This window comes from Choloepus didactylus, chromosome 1, assembly GCF_015220235.1.
Source record: "Choloepus didactylus isolate mChoDid1 chromosome 1, mChoDid1.pri, whole genome shotgun sequence".
In the NCBI taxonomy this organism is placed as follows: domain Eukaryota; kingdom Metazoa; phylum Chordata; class Mammalia; order Pilosa; family Megalonychidae; genus Choloepus; species Choloepus didactylus.
In genome coordinates, this window is record NC_051307.1 from 78448177 (window position 1) to 78465496 (window position 17320).

The 17320-nt window shown below is 39.5% G+C and overlaps 1 protein-coding gene across 4 annotated transcripts in view; it reads right to left on the reverse strand.

The window, feature by feature from the left end:
- Nucleotides 1-2468: 2468 nt before the first annotated feature.
- NEPRO (nucleolus and neural progenitor protein) overlaps nucleotides 2469-17320 on the reverse strand; it is a 34188-nt gene continuing 19336 nt past the window's right edge. For all 4 annotated transcript variants that reach the window (XM_037835559.1, XM_037835561.1, XM_037835560.1 and 1 more), the window contains one exon: nucleotides 2469-3099. In XM_037835559.1, coding sequence (XP_037691487.1) covers nucleotides 2631-3099 — 469 coding nt within the window. In that variant the 3' untranslated portion in view covers nucleotides 2469-2630. The remainder of the gene's footprint in view (nucleotides 3100-17320) is intronic.

Sequence of the window (17320 nt, forward strand, 5' to 3'; positions counted from 1 at the left end):
GATTTCATATCAGTGTAGAATTTCTTGAACTTGGTGACTTCACTTCGGGTGACTGCATGTATGGGTATCCTCATTTGGGAGGAATGTGCATGGAGGTGTTGTGAGCTCGAGGGATGTGATGTGTGTGGCCTGCTCTCAAATGTTCAGAGGATGGATGGATGGTGGGTGAAGCGATACAGTAAAGGTGGCATGGTAAATTGGTGTCCTGGGTATCTGGGGGGTGAGTGGGAGGTTTGGACTTCTCTGTATGGGTTTATTTTGGCAACTGTCCTGTAGGTTTGAAGTTGTTTCAAAATGGAAAGTTAATATATATGTTAACTTATATATGTGTGTATGTATATGTGTGTGTATTTATATGTAGGTGTATATATATACATACACACATTAACAGCAGTAACAAAAAAAGGCCAAGATTTGAAATGACACATGGGTGGTCTCATACACTGTTCTTATAAATTACCCAAGTGCTCTAACACTCCCAGAAATTGGGATTCACTATGACCCAGACCCATTAAGAACCAGGTGTTTCTAATCTACTTGTCTAGATAAGTTATGATTTGGTATATTTTAGATTTTTTTTTAATTTAAAACATTACAATTATTTGGAAAAATTAACATAAATACTGCATTCCTTAAAAATTATCACTGCAGACATGCACATGAAACTTTTTTAACTACAATCATAAGGGGCAGATGGGAAAATGAAGGTAAAATGGTAGGCTGATAATCCAATTCAGGCTCTATAGTTCTACCTCAAGACAACTCACTAAACCACTCTGATTTTTTCAACGAGAGATGAACATTATCTCCAGTCACTTTCAAATATAAAAGTTAATGATTCTTGAACATTGTTATTTCAAATGAAGAAACCTAAGCCTAAAGAAACAGACTAGCTCAAGAGACAGAACTAAGACTGGACCTTCAATCTTTTAACTCCTGAGGATGATTATTTTTAATCTTATCTTCTGAATCTGAAATTGGGACATGACATCTTAAAAGAGGTTATTTAAGGGGAATGGGTGCATTTAAGGGAAGTGAGTGCATAAGTATAGATAACGCCCAGAAATAAACCAGGCCTTATATCATGCTAGTCTCCCTCACTAATTCACTGTCATTTCCTTATATGTAAAGGAATACATTGAGCACAAGGCCACTTAGAAGTTGATGGCATTGTCTAGACATGTCATGAACAAGATCTTGATATTGTCCATGTTTTAAAGTACTAAGGTGCTACACCACTTGGTAAGACTCCAGGAGGAATATAAATAATTAAAAGTGACTAGAGATTAAGAACTCTGAATTAAACCAGTGGATTGCATGCTGCTTGCATCAAAAATCACCTTGGTTTCTTGTTTTAAAAATGCAGGCTTCTGACCCTATCCCCTCACCCACTGTTATCAATCTCTGGGAATGGGGCTGGGAATCTTCATTTTTAAACAGACCAGGTAATTCTTAAAAAGCCTGAAGTTTGAGAACCTATGCTATAGATAAGGGGGGAAATGTGCAGAAAGCAGACCAAGAAAGGACAAGGCCAGGGAAAGAACAGAAGGAAACTATAGAAAAGAAAATGGTAGATGGCCAAGGAATAAAAGGATTTAATACATAACTAGGGCACTCTTCTTTTTCTGTAAATCTATATGTAACATAAAATTTAAGGATACAACCTACTTAGCAAATAGAAGCTTCTTAACCTAATTCTAGTAAGCTAGAACATTTGAAAGATACTTAGTATTTCACATATTTATTTGAAAATACATAAAATTTAGCCTCTTCAAGCAGTCCTATGACCAAAGTACAATTATAAGATAACAGAATTAGCACCAAATTATAAATTTATCATTAGCCTTATTCCTGGGACTATTTCATGTCTCCTGACTTTCTCATTTTACTTTCTCACTTACTTCTACTTTGTTATTCTGTTGTATTTCACATGCCACCTTAAATCCTTTTTGGAAAAAGAATTATTTGGTATCAGTCACTGGCACTCAAATAAATCAATCAAAACAAGAGAATAAATGCAAAAATCTTTGGAGAATTCCAAAAGCATTTTAATATGTGAACAAATGAAGTGAAATAATGGTTGTGACCACTCCCTGGTTATACAGTTAGTGGCAAAACTTTGATGACCAATTCTAACATACAAGCAAGACAGCGCAACCATCAGAAGCTAAAAACCTTTATGTGCTGGGGGAGACTAACCTACAATGGAGCCAGTAAGGCAAAGGTGATCTTTTAAGTGCTTCCTTGTTTTTCCCCATCCCCACACTTCCACTCAAGGCAAGAGTAGGTTTTTGCAAACCTGACAATTCCCTGTTAAATCATAAATTATTCAGTTTTTCAGGGACTTACCAGCCTCAGTCAAGGAAATCTATCTGCTTCTCAAAGGCAGACTATGGCAGATTTTTCATCTTAACACCTGGCACACAGTCAAAACCAAATAAGTATTTGTTGATTAAAAGACACAAAGATACTATAAAATGTTTATTGAATTGAAATGAACTCCTGTGCAATACCGCACTACAGCAGCTCCTCTCAGAGTCCAAGGGATACTTTCAGAGGTCAGTAGTTCCACTTAAAACAGTAGAACAATGGATCAGCTTGTTAACCACTTAAGTCTCACATGTGAGCATCTAAACTCCCATTAAAGCAAAAATGTCATCAATGTCATCTGTCTTCTTAATGGTTCCTAATGTATTATGTTTGTTTACTTGGGTCACTGTCCATGAACCAGTTTCATTTCCATTGCTTCCTGTAAGATGTTCCTGCTTTTGTTTCTCCTTAGTTTGTATAGCAGGGTTTGAAGCTTTGCCACCCAAGAGGTGCTTGCAATTAAGATAGAGAGCAGTTCCATGAACTGCAGGGTGTAAGAGTCTTCGTTTAGCACTGCGATCTGTAGGACTCTTGTCATTTGCTGGAGGGAACTGCTGAATTTCCTTTAAAAGCGTCGACTGCAACTTTCCATGTGGTTTCCTTTGTCTCAATAAAAATTTATTTTGTGCTCTTCTTTGTCTCAAATGATGCTTTGAAGTTTTGTTACCTGAGCCACGAAGAAGGCAGTTGCAAATAGATGTTTTTGTGCACTCTAATTTCTTTGGCAAACTTTAAAGGACAGAGAAAAAGGGAAATCTGAACTTGTTAAGATACAGAAAAACATTCTCAAGTACTTTTCATTTGTCTCCCTTCTAGTTCTACCAACTGCCAACTAAACAGAAAAGTACACAATTTATTTTCAAGTCCTATGCCCCTGTATAATACCGGAATCATAGTGAAAAATAAGGAAATGGAAATTTCAACCTAAATCTGTGTTTTCAAATCTCAACTTCCCTCCTCTGATTCAGGTTGTAGGCAGATTTGTCCCCATTATGTTCCCAAGGTAAAGTAAGTCATCAAACTGCCTGGCAAGGTAGTTGAATGGTGACCTACCATCATATTTTAATGCCAGAGCTTTTCCTGGTACCTGCTAACCTGTTCATAATATAACAATAGTGGAGCTGGGGAAAAGATGTATCACAAACAGAGAAATCTGCTAGTATATAAGAATCTATATCTGGAGAAGAAACTCTGTGTTGTGGCAGGGAACAGACAAGGAGAAAGAACTAAAAGTGAAGAAGGGAATAAGATTGGGCTTCTGGCACAGATAAACTGACAGCTTTAAACTACTCTAATTGTGATTCACTGTCAGCCTATCATTTTCAAGTTTGGAAATGCAGAACTCAAATAGTTCATTTGTTTTAGGTGTTTTGCCTCTGAGGAGGGTATACAGCCACAGGTACATCAGTGCCTTGCTGAACTGCCTCAATCTTTAGGATATTCAGATTTTAAAAGATGAACAAGAATCTGTCCTCCTTACACCAGCAACCTCCCTCTTTTCTTTTTTAAATGAATAGAGAAATTTGAGGAAGCCTATTATTATGTAGTAATTCATAATCTCTTTGTTTCCAAATTATTTTCTTGTCTTAGTATAAGTAACTTTTAAGTGGGGAGAAGGTGGGTGTTCCACCCAGTTGAAATGGAAACAGAAAGAATGAAAACAAAAGAATCAGAGGATTTGGACTGAGTTCTGAATCCCAGTTTTAACACCTTGAGCAAAATCCTCCATTTCCTCAACTATAAAATGGGAATAATTCTGCCTACTCTCCCTCACAGTTATTGTGGACATTAACTGAGTTCTAAAATGTACTACAAATAAAATGTATTACTGAAACAGCAAAACAGCACAATAAAGAACACTATTTTTAAGGAGTACAAAATAATGGTTAAACCAAATAAATACCAGTTTTTTACCCTTCTAATTAACTTTTATTCAATGTCATCTCTGCATCATCTAACCCTGACTTTAAACCTAAATTAAGCAGGATGCCTCTCTCCATCTCACACTGAGTTTCCACCCTAAAAAAGAAGATTCCTTTTAGATGGCTACAAGCCTTTAGGGAACCCCAGTGTAAAAACTCGACCAGCAGGTCATCCCGTAGGAATATTCAACAACTTCTGCCATGGCTTTTAATCAAAACTTGTTACAAAACACTAACTATATATCTATATTTTTTTTCTAAAAAGGGAGTATCTTCTCCAAAATTTTTAGATTTTTAATAGATTTCAGATTGTTAAAGTGGTTCATCCACAATAATAATTATATAGCCCTGAATAAATATATGTTTGTACCTACAGATGAGACATTATGGTGGATGCACAAAGTATTTCTTAAAGGACATTAAAAAAAAAAAATTAACTGCTCAGAGTGACTGTCTGTGGGAAGGAAGAATAAGGATCTGTACAGCCAGCCATATGTATTTGAAAATATTACCATGGGCATATGTGATTTTTTCAATAAAAATATAAAGCCCTGAAGTGCCTAGCTTCACATAATGCTTTGAACAATACTTGCTCACAAAGATAACCAACCTTAAGCAGTTCCATCAATGTAAGAATCAGTGGAAAAGAAAGAAATAACTACATGGAGGGCCTAGTTCCTGTGACTATTAAACCTAAGCCTTCTGCTTTTTCTCTCACAACCCTCATCCCACTGCAGTGAAACTGAAACTGTCTGTAAACTGGCGGTCAACCCCACTAGAGCACGTGCTCCATAAAGATTAAGTCTGTCTTATGCACACTTATATCTTCAACCTTAAATAGTGTACAACAGACATTCCTAATGTGTTCTGAATGAATGAATGTAAAAATGATGAATATAAATGAATAAATCTAATTAACCTAAGTTTACTTACTTCCTCCAAATGTCATAGCTTTGTCCACACAATGAAAGCAACAAACAAAATTGCAGTTTGGCAGAGGCAGAAAAGCCTCACAGGTAAAAAAAAAATGGTGTGTGTGGGGGGGTATGGGTGTGTGTGTGAGGGCGAGGGTAGTAAACTGAACTAGGTAAAATAGGATGGGTCCCGGAACTGAAAAGTGTAAGTTAAAGGGGTCACTGAGTGAGGGACAGAATTTAAACAAATCATGGGACCCAGGGAGAAAATTCTAAAAAAAAACAAACAGAACAGATCAAGATTCCTGGAGAAGGAAGAGAGGAAAGGAAGCTTTCTTCTGGAGGTGAAACAATTGCACACAAAAAGTACAGTCTTAAAAATTATACCGCATATTCAGGGCAAGACTCGGATAAAGAGGTGAGAACATCTGAACAATTAAACATGGGCTATTCTGAAGGTCTAGAATAAGTCAGATCAAGCATCAAAAAAGAGCCTTAACACAAAGTCAATCAACAATACAATCCAGACAAAAGGGAGAAACTAAACTTCAGCGTTAACTCATCAAGATATCAGATGTCTAGACATCAGCAAAAAATTCCAAGCCATACTGAGAAACAGGAAGATATGGCTCAGTGAAAGGAATAGATTAAAACTTCACAAGAGACAGAGAATTTGGAACAACTAATCAAAGAAGTTCAAACCAATCTCCTAAATCAATTAAAGGAGATGAAGGAAAATAGGCAAAAAGAGCTAAAAGATATTAAGAAGACAACATGTGAGCATAAAGAATTTGAAAGTATAAAAAGAAACATAACAGAAATTATGGGGATGAAAGACGTAATAGTAGAGATTAAAAATACACCAGAAGCATACAACAACAGATATGAACGGGCAGAAGAAAGAATCAGCAATCTAGAAGCCAAGACAATAGAAATCATAGAGTCTGAAGAACAGATAAAAGAATTGAAGAAATTGAGCAGTGCCTCAGGGATTTGAGTGACAGCCAGAGTGCATAGTGTCCCAAAAGGAGAAGAGAAGGGAAAAGGGGCAGAAAAAATATTTGAGGAAATAATAGCTGAAAATTTCCAAACTCTTGTGAAAGACATAAATATACATGTCCAAAAAGTACAACATACTCCAAGCAGAATAAATCCTAATAGGCCAACTCAAAGACACATACTAATCATAATGTCAAAGGCCAAAGATAAGGAGAAAATCCTAAAAGCAGTGAGAGAAAACGTATTGAGGATACATAGAATCTTCAATAAGACTGCATTCTAATTTCTCATCAGAAGCCATGGAGTGAAAAGGCAGTGGTATAATATATTTAAGGTACTGAAAGAGAAAAACTGCCAGCCAAAAATTCTTTATCCAGCAAAACTGTCCTTCAAAAATAATGGGGGGAGAGAACCTAAGATGGCGGCTAGGTGAGAAAGGGCAAAAAAACACCTCCGTGAAAAATAGTAGATAAAAACCAGAAAGTGACCCAGAACACCAGTTTCAGCGATGCACCAGCTGGACAAGGTCTGCTAAAACCAAAGGGACTGTGCACTTGGTGAAACCGAGAGTCTGCATCCTGAAACGAGTGAGTAAGCCAGCTGAAAGCCCCGCGGCCGCGCTGCGATGTGGGGAAAACGGGGGTTGGCGTTTGGAGACAGACTAGTTCTTTTAAAAAAAAAACCCAGGAACGGCTGCAGTTACGACGGTGAGAACTGCACAGTGAAGCACGGCAGGAGCAGGCTGAGCCAACCTCTTGGTGTCTGGCATGGAGGATAGACCGCTGCTGATTCCCTCAGGGCCAGGGGGCAGAGGGGAGAGCCAAAATGAGAAAGAAACCATGCTGCTTGCGGCCGGCTCCCCGGCAGGCTGGAGACACTCCTCCCCAGGGCCGTACCCACAGCCCAGAGCCGCTCCAGGAAATCCAGTGTGACTGGGAGTGTATCCCACGGCACCGCACACACGCCACAATATCGGCCGTGGACAGTGGCCTTGAGTGCATACACAGCTAGTTGTCCCAGAGCTGGGAAGGCGGAGCTATGCGAAAAGCGGGGGGTTGAGATGACCCATTCAGCCATCTTTGCATCAGGCTGGGAGCACCCCTGCAAGGCCTGGCGGCCCGGGGCTTCCCTTGAGGGATGGCACGCACTTGTGACGCAGCACAGCCTTCCCTCAGCAGAGTTCCTGGAAGATCACAGCTGAGAGGGGGGCCCACTCGGAAAACCCAGGGATGCTACGTCAATGCCAGTGACTTGTGGGTCAGCAGCAGAGAAAATCTGGGACAAAACTGAAATGAAGGCTTAGACTCTTGCAACAGCCTTGAATCTCTGGGAACACCTGGGAGGTTTGATTATTAAAGCTGCCCTGCCTCCCTAACCACCCAGACACATGCCCCACAAGTTGTATTTTTTACAACTTGAAAGAACCCTATCAAGCAAAGCAAATGCCAAGAGGCCACAAACAACAGAAAATCTTAAAGCATATGATAAAACCAGAAGATATGGAGAACCCAAACCCAAACACCCAAATCAAAATATCAGAAGAGACACAGTACTTGGTGCAATTAATCAAAGGACTACAATCAAAGAACGAGAGCATGGCACAGGATATAAAGGACATGAAAAAGAAAATGGCACAGGATATAAAGGACATAAGGAAGACCCTAGAAGAGCGTAAAGAAGAAATTGCAAGAGTAAATAAAAAAACAGAAGATCTTATGGAAATAAAAGAAACTGTTGGCCAAATTAAAAAGACTCTGGATACTCATAAAACAAGATTAGAGGAAGTTGAACAATGACTCAGAGTCCTAGAGGACCACAGAACAGAAAATGAAAGAACAAAAGAAAGAATGGAGAAAAAAATCGAAAAAATCGAAATGGGTCTCAGGGATACGACACATAAAATAAAATTTAAGACTCATTGGTGTCCCAGAAGGGGAAGAAAAGGGTAAAGGTCTAGAAAGAGTATTCAAAGAAATTCTTGGGGAAAACTTCCCAAACCTTCTACACAATATAAATACACAAAGCATAAATGCCCAGCAAAATCCAAATAGAATAAATTCAAATAAACCCACTCTGAGACATATTCTGATCAGACTGCCAAATACTGAAGAGAAGGAGCAAGTTCTGAAAGCAGCAAGAGAAAAGCAATTCACCACATACAAAGGGAACAACATAATTCTAAGTAGTGACTACTCAGCAGCCACCATGGAGGCGAGAAGGCAGTGGCATGACATATTAAAAATTCTCAGAGAGAAAAATTTCCAACCAAGAATACTTTATCCAGCAAAGCTCTCCTTCAAATTTGAGGGAGAGCTTACGTTTTTCACAGACAAACAAATGCTGAGAGATTTTGCCAATAAAAGACCTGTCCTACTTCAGATACTAAAGGGAGCCCTACCAACAGAAAAACAAAGAAAGGAGAGAGAGATATAGAGAATTTATATAGAACGTTACACCCCAAATCACCAGGACACACATTTTTCTCTAATGATCATGGATCTTTCTCCAGAATAGACCATATGCTGGGACATAAAACAAGCCTCAATAAATTAAAAAAAAAACAAAAAAAAAAACAAAAAAAAAAACAATTCAATATATTCAAAGCACATTCTCTGACCACAATGGAATACAAATAGAAGTCAATAATTTTTGATTTGTAACTCCACTATTTATTTCCTACATGATATAAAATACACAAACTCTAATGACAAATCAGTGATTTTGGACTCAATGTAAAAAATGTAATTTTTGACAAGAACTATTTAAAGGTGGGGGAATGGAGGAGTATAGGAACATAATTTACGTGTCCTATTGAAGTTAAGTTGGTATCAAAGGAAAACAAGATTGTTATGATTTAAGAGGTTAAATTTAAACCCCACAGTAAACACAAAGAAATTATCAGAGAATATGACCATAGAGATGAAAAGTAGAGTATGGGATATGAGAAGTGGGGGAAGGGGCAATGGGGAGTTAAGAAATGAGTGTAGGTTTGCTGTTTGAGGTGAAGGGAAATTTCTAGTAATGGAAGGTGGGAAGGTGATTGCATTACAACATTCTAAATGTGATTAATCCCACTAATGGAATGCTAGGGAGAGGGTGGAATGGGAAGATTTAGGCTGTATATATGTTTCCACAATTGAAAAAAAAGACAGTCTGAATAGATGACAATTGAATGCCAAGGATGATCCTGGATGGGATCTGAGGATGGAGCACAGGAGGCTCAAAGGGACACAGTTGAGACATAAGGAAAAAAAAAAGAAATATAGAATGTAACTTTGTATCAATGTCGAATTTCTTGAACAACTTAGCTGCGCTTAATGGGATTGCATAAAAGAATGTTCTTGTTCATGGGAAATGTATATGTGAATTATATTGTTTGTTCAAGGATGTGTGCAGCTTGCTCTCATATGTTCAGAAGACAGAGCAATAGATGATGGATGATAGGGAGGGAGGGAGGGAAAGAAATGGTGTGACAGGATGTTAAAGTTGGTGGATCGGGGTATCGGGGGAGGGGGGTCAGGGTATGCTGGAGTTCTTTGTATGGGGTTTGTACTGTTTTTGCAACTGTTCCTATAACTTTGAATTTATTTCAAAATAAATTTTTTTTTAAAATGAGGGGAAAAAAGGGGAAGTTCAAAATATTCACAGATAAACAAAAACCGAGAGTTTGTCAACAGAAGACCTGACTTACAAGAATTACTCAAGAAGTTCTACAGGTTGAAAGGAAAAGACATGAGAGAGTGGCTTGGAGGAGTGTGAAGAAATGAAGATCATCAGTAAGGGTAACTAAAGGTGTAAATGCAAAACACAATAGTACTGTATCTTCAATATACAACTCTACTCTTTAATTCCTAAAAGACTCAGAATACAATCAAATAAGAAAAAGGCATATTTCCTGATAAAAGACATACAAATTATAAAGTGGTAAAGTGGGACAGAAGAACATAAAGAGGGAAAACAGACTTGAGAGCAGACAATGTATGTGCTGTTGAGGCCAAGTTGGTATCTTTTCAAATTACTAGATTATCCGTGTAGTTTGTGTAATATACACCCCAGGGTAACCACAAAGAAAATATTTTAAAATATATACAGTCAGAAATGAGATAGGGATGAGGTACAACACAAAAGATAAACTATAGAGAACACGAGATTGCAGTAAAAGAAAAGAGAGACAACAACAACAAAAAAGAAATGACATACAAAAACCCAAAGACAAAATGGCTGAAGTAAGTACTGCATTTACAGTAATAACACTGAATGTTAATGCTTTACACAGTCCAACAAGACAAAAGATTGGCAGAATGGATAAAAAAAGCATGATCCAACTACATATTGTTTACAAGATACTCACCTTAGACCAAAAGACACAAATAGGTTGAAAGTCAAAGGCTGGTAAAAGGTATTTCATGCAAATAGTAATGAAAAAGAGCTGGGGTAGCTACACTAATATCAAACAAAATAGACTTTGAGTCAAAAGCTGCGGTAAGAGACAAAGAAGGATGCTATATATTTTAAAAAGGAAGGGCAAACCACCAAGAAAAAATAATAAACATAAATATTTATGTACCTTACCATAATGCCTCAAAAAATAGGAAGCAAACACTGGCAAAACTAAAGGGAGAAATAGACTCCTCTACAATAAATAGTTGGAGAATTAAATATACCACTCTCATCAATTAACACAATATCTAGAGAGAAGATCAATAAGAAAACAGAGAACTTGAATAATATGTTAAATGAACTAGACCTAACACACATATACAGAACACTGAATCCCAAAACAGCAGGCTATATATTCTTCTCAAGTACCCTTAGATCATATTCCAGGACAGATCCCAAGCTGGGTCACAAAACAAGCCTCTACGAATTTAAAAAGACTGAAATTATACAAAGTATCCTCTCTGGCCATAATAAAATGAAGCTGGAAATCAATTAACAGGCAGAGAACTGGAAAATCCAACAAAGAGTTGGGCAGAAATAAATGAAATGGAAAATAAAAAACAATTTGGAGAGAGAACCTAAGATGGCGGCTAGGAGAGACAGGGCAGAAAAAACACCTCCATGAAAAATACTAAATAAAAGCCAGAAAGTGACCCAGAACACCAGTTCCAGAGATGCACCAGCTGGACAAAGTCTGCTAAATCCACAGGGACTGTGCACTTAGTGAAACCAGGAGTCTGCGTTCTGAAACGAGTAAGCCACTGAATATCCGGCAGCCATGCTGCAGTGTGGGAAAACCAAGGGTTGGCATTTGGAGGCGGACTAGTTCTTTTTTAAAAAAACCAAAAAGTAGCTGCAGATAACGGCAGTGAGAACCGCACAGTGAAGCACGGCAGGAACGGGCTGTGCGAATGCCTCAATATCTGGCATGGAAGACAGCCTTTCACGCAGCAGCATGGAAGACAGCCTTTCACGCATCTGCTGCTAATTGCCTCAGAGCGAGGAAGGCACAGGTGAGCCAAAAGGGGAAAAAAACCATGCCCCTTGCAGCCATCTCCCCTGTAGGCTGGGAACACTCCTGCCTGGCACCGGAGCCACAGCCCAGAGCTGCGCCAAAAAAAAAAAACCCAGTGTGACAGGAAGCGTTTCCAGCAACACATGTACATGCCACAGTATCGGGCATGGACAATAGCCTTTCGTGCACCTGCAGCTAACTGTCCCAGAGCTGGGAAGGGAGAGCTGTGTGAAAAGGGAGAAATTAACACGCCCCATTCAGCCATCCTTTCAGCAGGCTGGGAACGCCCCTATATGGCCCAGCAGCCCAGAACTTCCCTTGAGGGATGGCGCATACTTGTGATGTAGCACAACCTTCCCTCAGCAGAGGCCCTAGAAGGGCATGACTTGGAAGAGGGACCCACTCAGAAATCCCAGGGACCATATGCCAATGCCGAAGACTTGTGGGTCAGCGGCAGAGAGAATCTGTGTCAAGACTGAAAAAAGGTTTAGACCCTTGCAACAGCCTTACATCTCCAGGAACACCTGGAAGGTTTGATTGTTAAAGCTGCCCTCCCTCCCTAACTGCTCAGACACGCCCCACATTCAGGGCGGACAGCACCAACAACACACCCAAACTTGGCGCACCAAGTGGACCCCACAAGAATCAGACCCCCACACACCACAAAGACAAAGTTGGGGAGAACTGACTTGAGGGGAATAGATGACTCGCAGATGCCATCTGCTGGTTAGTTAGAGAAAGTGTATGCCACCAAGCTGTAGATCTCACAAATCAGAGATTAGGCTTTGAATAATCCTACATATCCTAAAAGAACCCTATCAAGTAAAGCAAATGCCAAGAGGCCAAAAACAACAGAAAATCTTAAAGCATATGATAAAACCGGACAATACGGATAACCCAAACCCAAGCACCGAAATCAAAAGATCAAAGGAGACACAGTACTTGGAGCAATTAATCAAAGAACTAAAGACAAACAACAAGAGCACGGCACAGGATATAAAGAACATGAAGAAGAGCATGGCACAGGATATAAAGGACATGAAGAAAACTCTAGAAGAGCATAACGAAGAAACTGCAAAAGTAAATTTAAAAAATAGATGATCTTATGGAAATAAAAGAAACTGTTGACCAAATTAAAAGATTCCGGATACTCACAGTACAAGACTAGTGGAAGTTGAACAATGAATCAGCGACCCTGAGGACCACAGAACAGAAAATGAAAGAACAGAAGAAAGAATGGGGAAAAAAATCAAAAAAATCGAAATGGACCTCAGGGATATGATAGATAAAATAAAACGCCCAAATATAAGACTCGTTGGTGTCCCACAGGGGAAGAGAAGGGTAAACATCTAGAAAGTGTATCCAAAGAAATTGTTGGGGAAAACTTCCCAAACCTTCTATACAATATAAATACACAAAGCAAACTCCAAATAGAATAAATCCAAATAAACCCACTCTAAGACATATCCTCATCAGACTGTCAAATACTGAAGAGAAGGAGCAAGTTCTGAAAGCAGCAAGAGAAAAGCAATTCACCACATACAAAGGAAACAACATAAGACTAAGTAGTGACTACTCAGCGGACCCCATAGAGGCAAGAAGGCAGTGGCATGACATATTTAAAATTCTCAGAGAGAAAAATTTCCAACCAAGAATACTTTATCCAGCAAAGCTCTCCTTCAGATTTGAGGACGAGCTTAAATTTTTCACAAACAAATGCTGAGAGATTTTGCTAATAAAAGTCCTGCCCGAAGATGGCAGACTAGTGAGCTGTATGTTTTAGTTACTCCTCCAGGAAAGTAGGTAGAAAGCCAGGAACTGCGTGGACTGGACACCACAGAGCAATCTGACTTTGGGCATACTTCATAAAACACTCATGAAAATGTCGAACTGCTGAGATCAGCGAAATCTGTAAGTTTTTGCGGCCAGGGGACCTGCGCCCCTCCCTGCCAGGCTCAGTCCCGTGGGAGGAGGGGCTGTCAGCTCCGGGAAGGGGAAGGGAGAACAGCAGTGGCAGCCCTTATCGGAAACTCATTCTACTGATCCAAACTCCAACCACAGATAGACTGAGACCAGACACCAGAGAATCTGACAGCAGCCAGCCCAGCAGAGAGGAGACAGGCATAGAAAAAAAAAAAAAACAACACGAAAAACTCCAAAATAAAAGCAGAGGATTTTTGGAGTTCTGGTGAACACAGAAAGGGGAAGGGCGAAGCTCAGGCCTTGAGGCGCATATGCAAATTCCAAAGAAAAGCTGATCTCTCTGCCCAGTGCACCTTTCCTTAATGGCCCTGGTTGCTTTGTCTATTAGCATTTCAATAACCCATTAGATCTCTGAGGAGGGCCCTTTTTTTTTTTTTTTAATCCTTTTTTCTTTTTCTAAAACAATTACTCTAAGAAGCCCAATACAGAAAGCTTCAAAGACTTTCAATTTGGGCACGTCAAGTCAAGAGCAGAACTAAGAGAGCTCTGAGACAAAAGGCAATAATCCAGTGGCTGAGAAAATTCACTAAACACCACAACTTCCCAAGGAAAGGGGGGTGTCCGCTCACAGCCACCATCCTGGTGGACAGGAAACACTCCTGCCCATCGCCAGCCCCATAGCCCAGAGCTGCCCCAGACAACCCAGTGTGACGGAAGTGCTTCAAATAACAGGCACACACCACAAAACTGGGCGTGGACATTAGCCTTCCCTGCAACCTCAGCTGATTGTCCCAGAGTTGGGAAGGTGGAGCAGTGTGAATTACAAAGCCCCACTCAGCCATCATTTGAGCAGACTGGGAGCCTCCCTACACAGCCCAGCAGCCCAGAACTGCCCTGGGGGGACGGCACTCACCTGTGACATAACACAGTCATCCCTCAACAGAGGACCAGGGGTGCACGGCCTGGAAGAGGGGCCCACTTGCAAGTCTCAGGAGCCATACGCCAATACCAAGGACTTGTGGGTCAGTGGCAGAGACAAACTGTGGCAGGACTGAACTGAAGGATTAGACTATTGCAGCAGCTTTAAAAACTCTAGGATCACCAGGGAGATTTGATTGTTAGGGCCACCCCCCCTCCCCGACTGCCCAGAAACACGCCCCACATACAGGGCAGGCAACACCAACTACACACGCAAGCTTGGTACACCAATTGGGCCCCACAAGACTCACTCCCCCACTCACCAAAAAGGCTAAGCAGGGGAGAACTGGCTTGTGGAGAACAGGTGGCTCATGGACGCCACCTGCTGGTTAGTTAGAGAAAGTGTACTCCACGAAGCTGTAGATCTGATAAATTAGAGATAAGGACTTCAATAGGTCTACAAACCCTAAAAGAACCCTATCAAGTTCAGCAAATGCCACGAGGCCAAAAACAACAGAAAATTATAAAGCATATGAAAAAACCAGACGATATGGATAACCCAAGCCCAAGCACCCAAATCAAAATACCAGAAGAGACACAGCACCTAGAGCAGCTACTCAAAGAACTAAAGATGAACAATGAGACCATAGTACGGGATATAAAGGAAATCAAGAAGACTCTAGAAGAGCATAAAGAAGACACTGCAAGACTAAATAAAAAAATGGATGATCTTATGGAAATTAAAGAAACTGCTGACCAAATTAAAAAGACTCTGGACACTCATAGTACAAGACTAGAGGAAGTTGAACAACGAATCAGTGACCTGGAAGATGACAGAATGGAAAATGAAAGCATAAAAGAAAGAATGGGGAAAAAAATTGAAAAAATCGAAATGGACCTCAGGGATATGATAGATAATATGAAACGTCCGAATATAAGACTCATTGGTGTTCCAGAAGGGGAAGAAAAGGGTAAAGGTCTAGGAAGAGTATTCAAAGAAATTGTTGGGGAAAACTTCCCAAATCTTCTAAACAACATAAATACACAAATCATAAATGCTCAGCGAACTCCAAATAGAATAAATCCAAATAAACCCACTCCGAGACATATACTGATCACACTGTCAAACACAGAAGAGAACGAGCAAGTTCTGAAAGCAGCAAGAGAAAAGCAATTCACCACATACAAAGGAAACAGCATAAGACTAAGTAGTGACTACTCAGCAGCCACCATGGAGGCGAGAAGGAAGTGGCACGATACATTTAAAATTCTGAGTGAGAAAAATTTCCAGCCAAGAATACTTTATCCAGCAAAGCTCTCCTTCAAATTTGAGGGAGAGCTAAAATTTTTCACAGACAAACAAATGCTGAGAGAATTTGCTAACAAGAGACCTGCCCTACTGGAGATACTAAAGGGAGCCCTACAGACAGAGAAACAAAGACAGGACAGAGAGACTTGGAGAAAGGTTCAGTACTAAAGAGATTCGGTGTGGGTACAATAAAGGATATTAATAGAGAGAGGGAAAAATATGGCAAACATAAACCAAAGGATAAGATGGCCGATTCAAGAAATGCCTTCACGGTTATAACGTTGAATGTAAATGGATTAAACTCCCCAATTAAAAGATATAGATTGGCAGAATGGATCAAAAAATATGAACCATCAATATGTTGCATACAAGAGACTCATCTTAGACACAGGGACACAAAGAAACTGAAAGTGAAAGGATGGAAAAAAATATTTCATGCAAGCTACAGCCAAAAGAAAGCAGGTGTAGCAATATTAATCTCAGATAAAATAGACTTCAAATGCAGGGATGTTTTGAGAGACAAAGAAGGCCACTACATACTAATCAAAGGGGCAATTCAGCAAGAAGAAATAACAATCGTAAATGTCTATGCACCCAATCAAGGTGCCACAAAATACATGAGAGAAACACTAGCAAAACTAAAGGAAGCAATTGATGTTTCCACAATAATTGTGGGAGACTTCAACACATCACTCTCTCCTATAGATAGATCAACCAGACAGAAGACCAATAAGGAAATTGAAAACCTAAACAATCTGATAAATGACTTAGATTTAACAGACATATACAGGACATTACATCCCAAATCACCACGATAAACATACTTTTCTAGTGCTCACGGAACTTTCTCCAGAATAGATCATATGCTGGGACATAAAACAAGCCTCAATAAATTTAAAAAGATTGAAATTATTCAAAGCACATTCTCTGACCACAATGGAATACAATTAGAAGTCAATAACCATCAGAGACTTAGAAAATTCACAAATACCTGGAGGTTAAACAACACACTCCTAAACAATCAGTGGGTTAAAGAAGAAATAGCAAGAGAAATTGCTAAATATATAGAGATGAATGAAAATGAGAACACAACATACCAAAATCTATGGGATGCAGCAAAAGCAGTGCTAACGGGGAAATTTATAGCACTAAACGCATATATTAAAAAGGAAGAAAGAGCCAAAATCAAAGAACTAATGGATCAACTGAAGAAGCTAGAAAATGAACAGCAAACCAATCCTAAACCAAGTAGAAGAAAAGAAATAACAAGGATTAAAGCAGAAATAAATGAAATAGAGAACAAAAAAACAATAGAAAGGATAAATATCACCAAAAGTTGGTTCTTTGAGAAGATCAACAAGATTGACAAGCCCCTAGCTAGACTGACAAAATCAAAAAGAGAGAAGACCCATATAAACAAAATAATGAATGAAAAAGGTGACATAACTGCAGATCCTGAAGAAATTAAAAAAATTATAAGAGGATATTATGAACAACTGTATGGCAACAA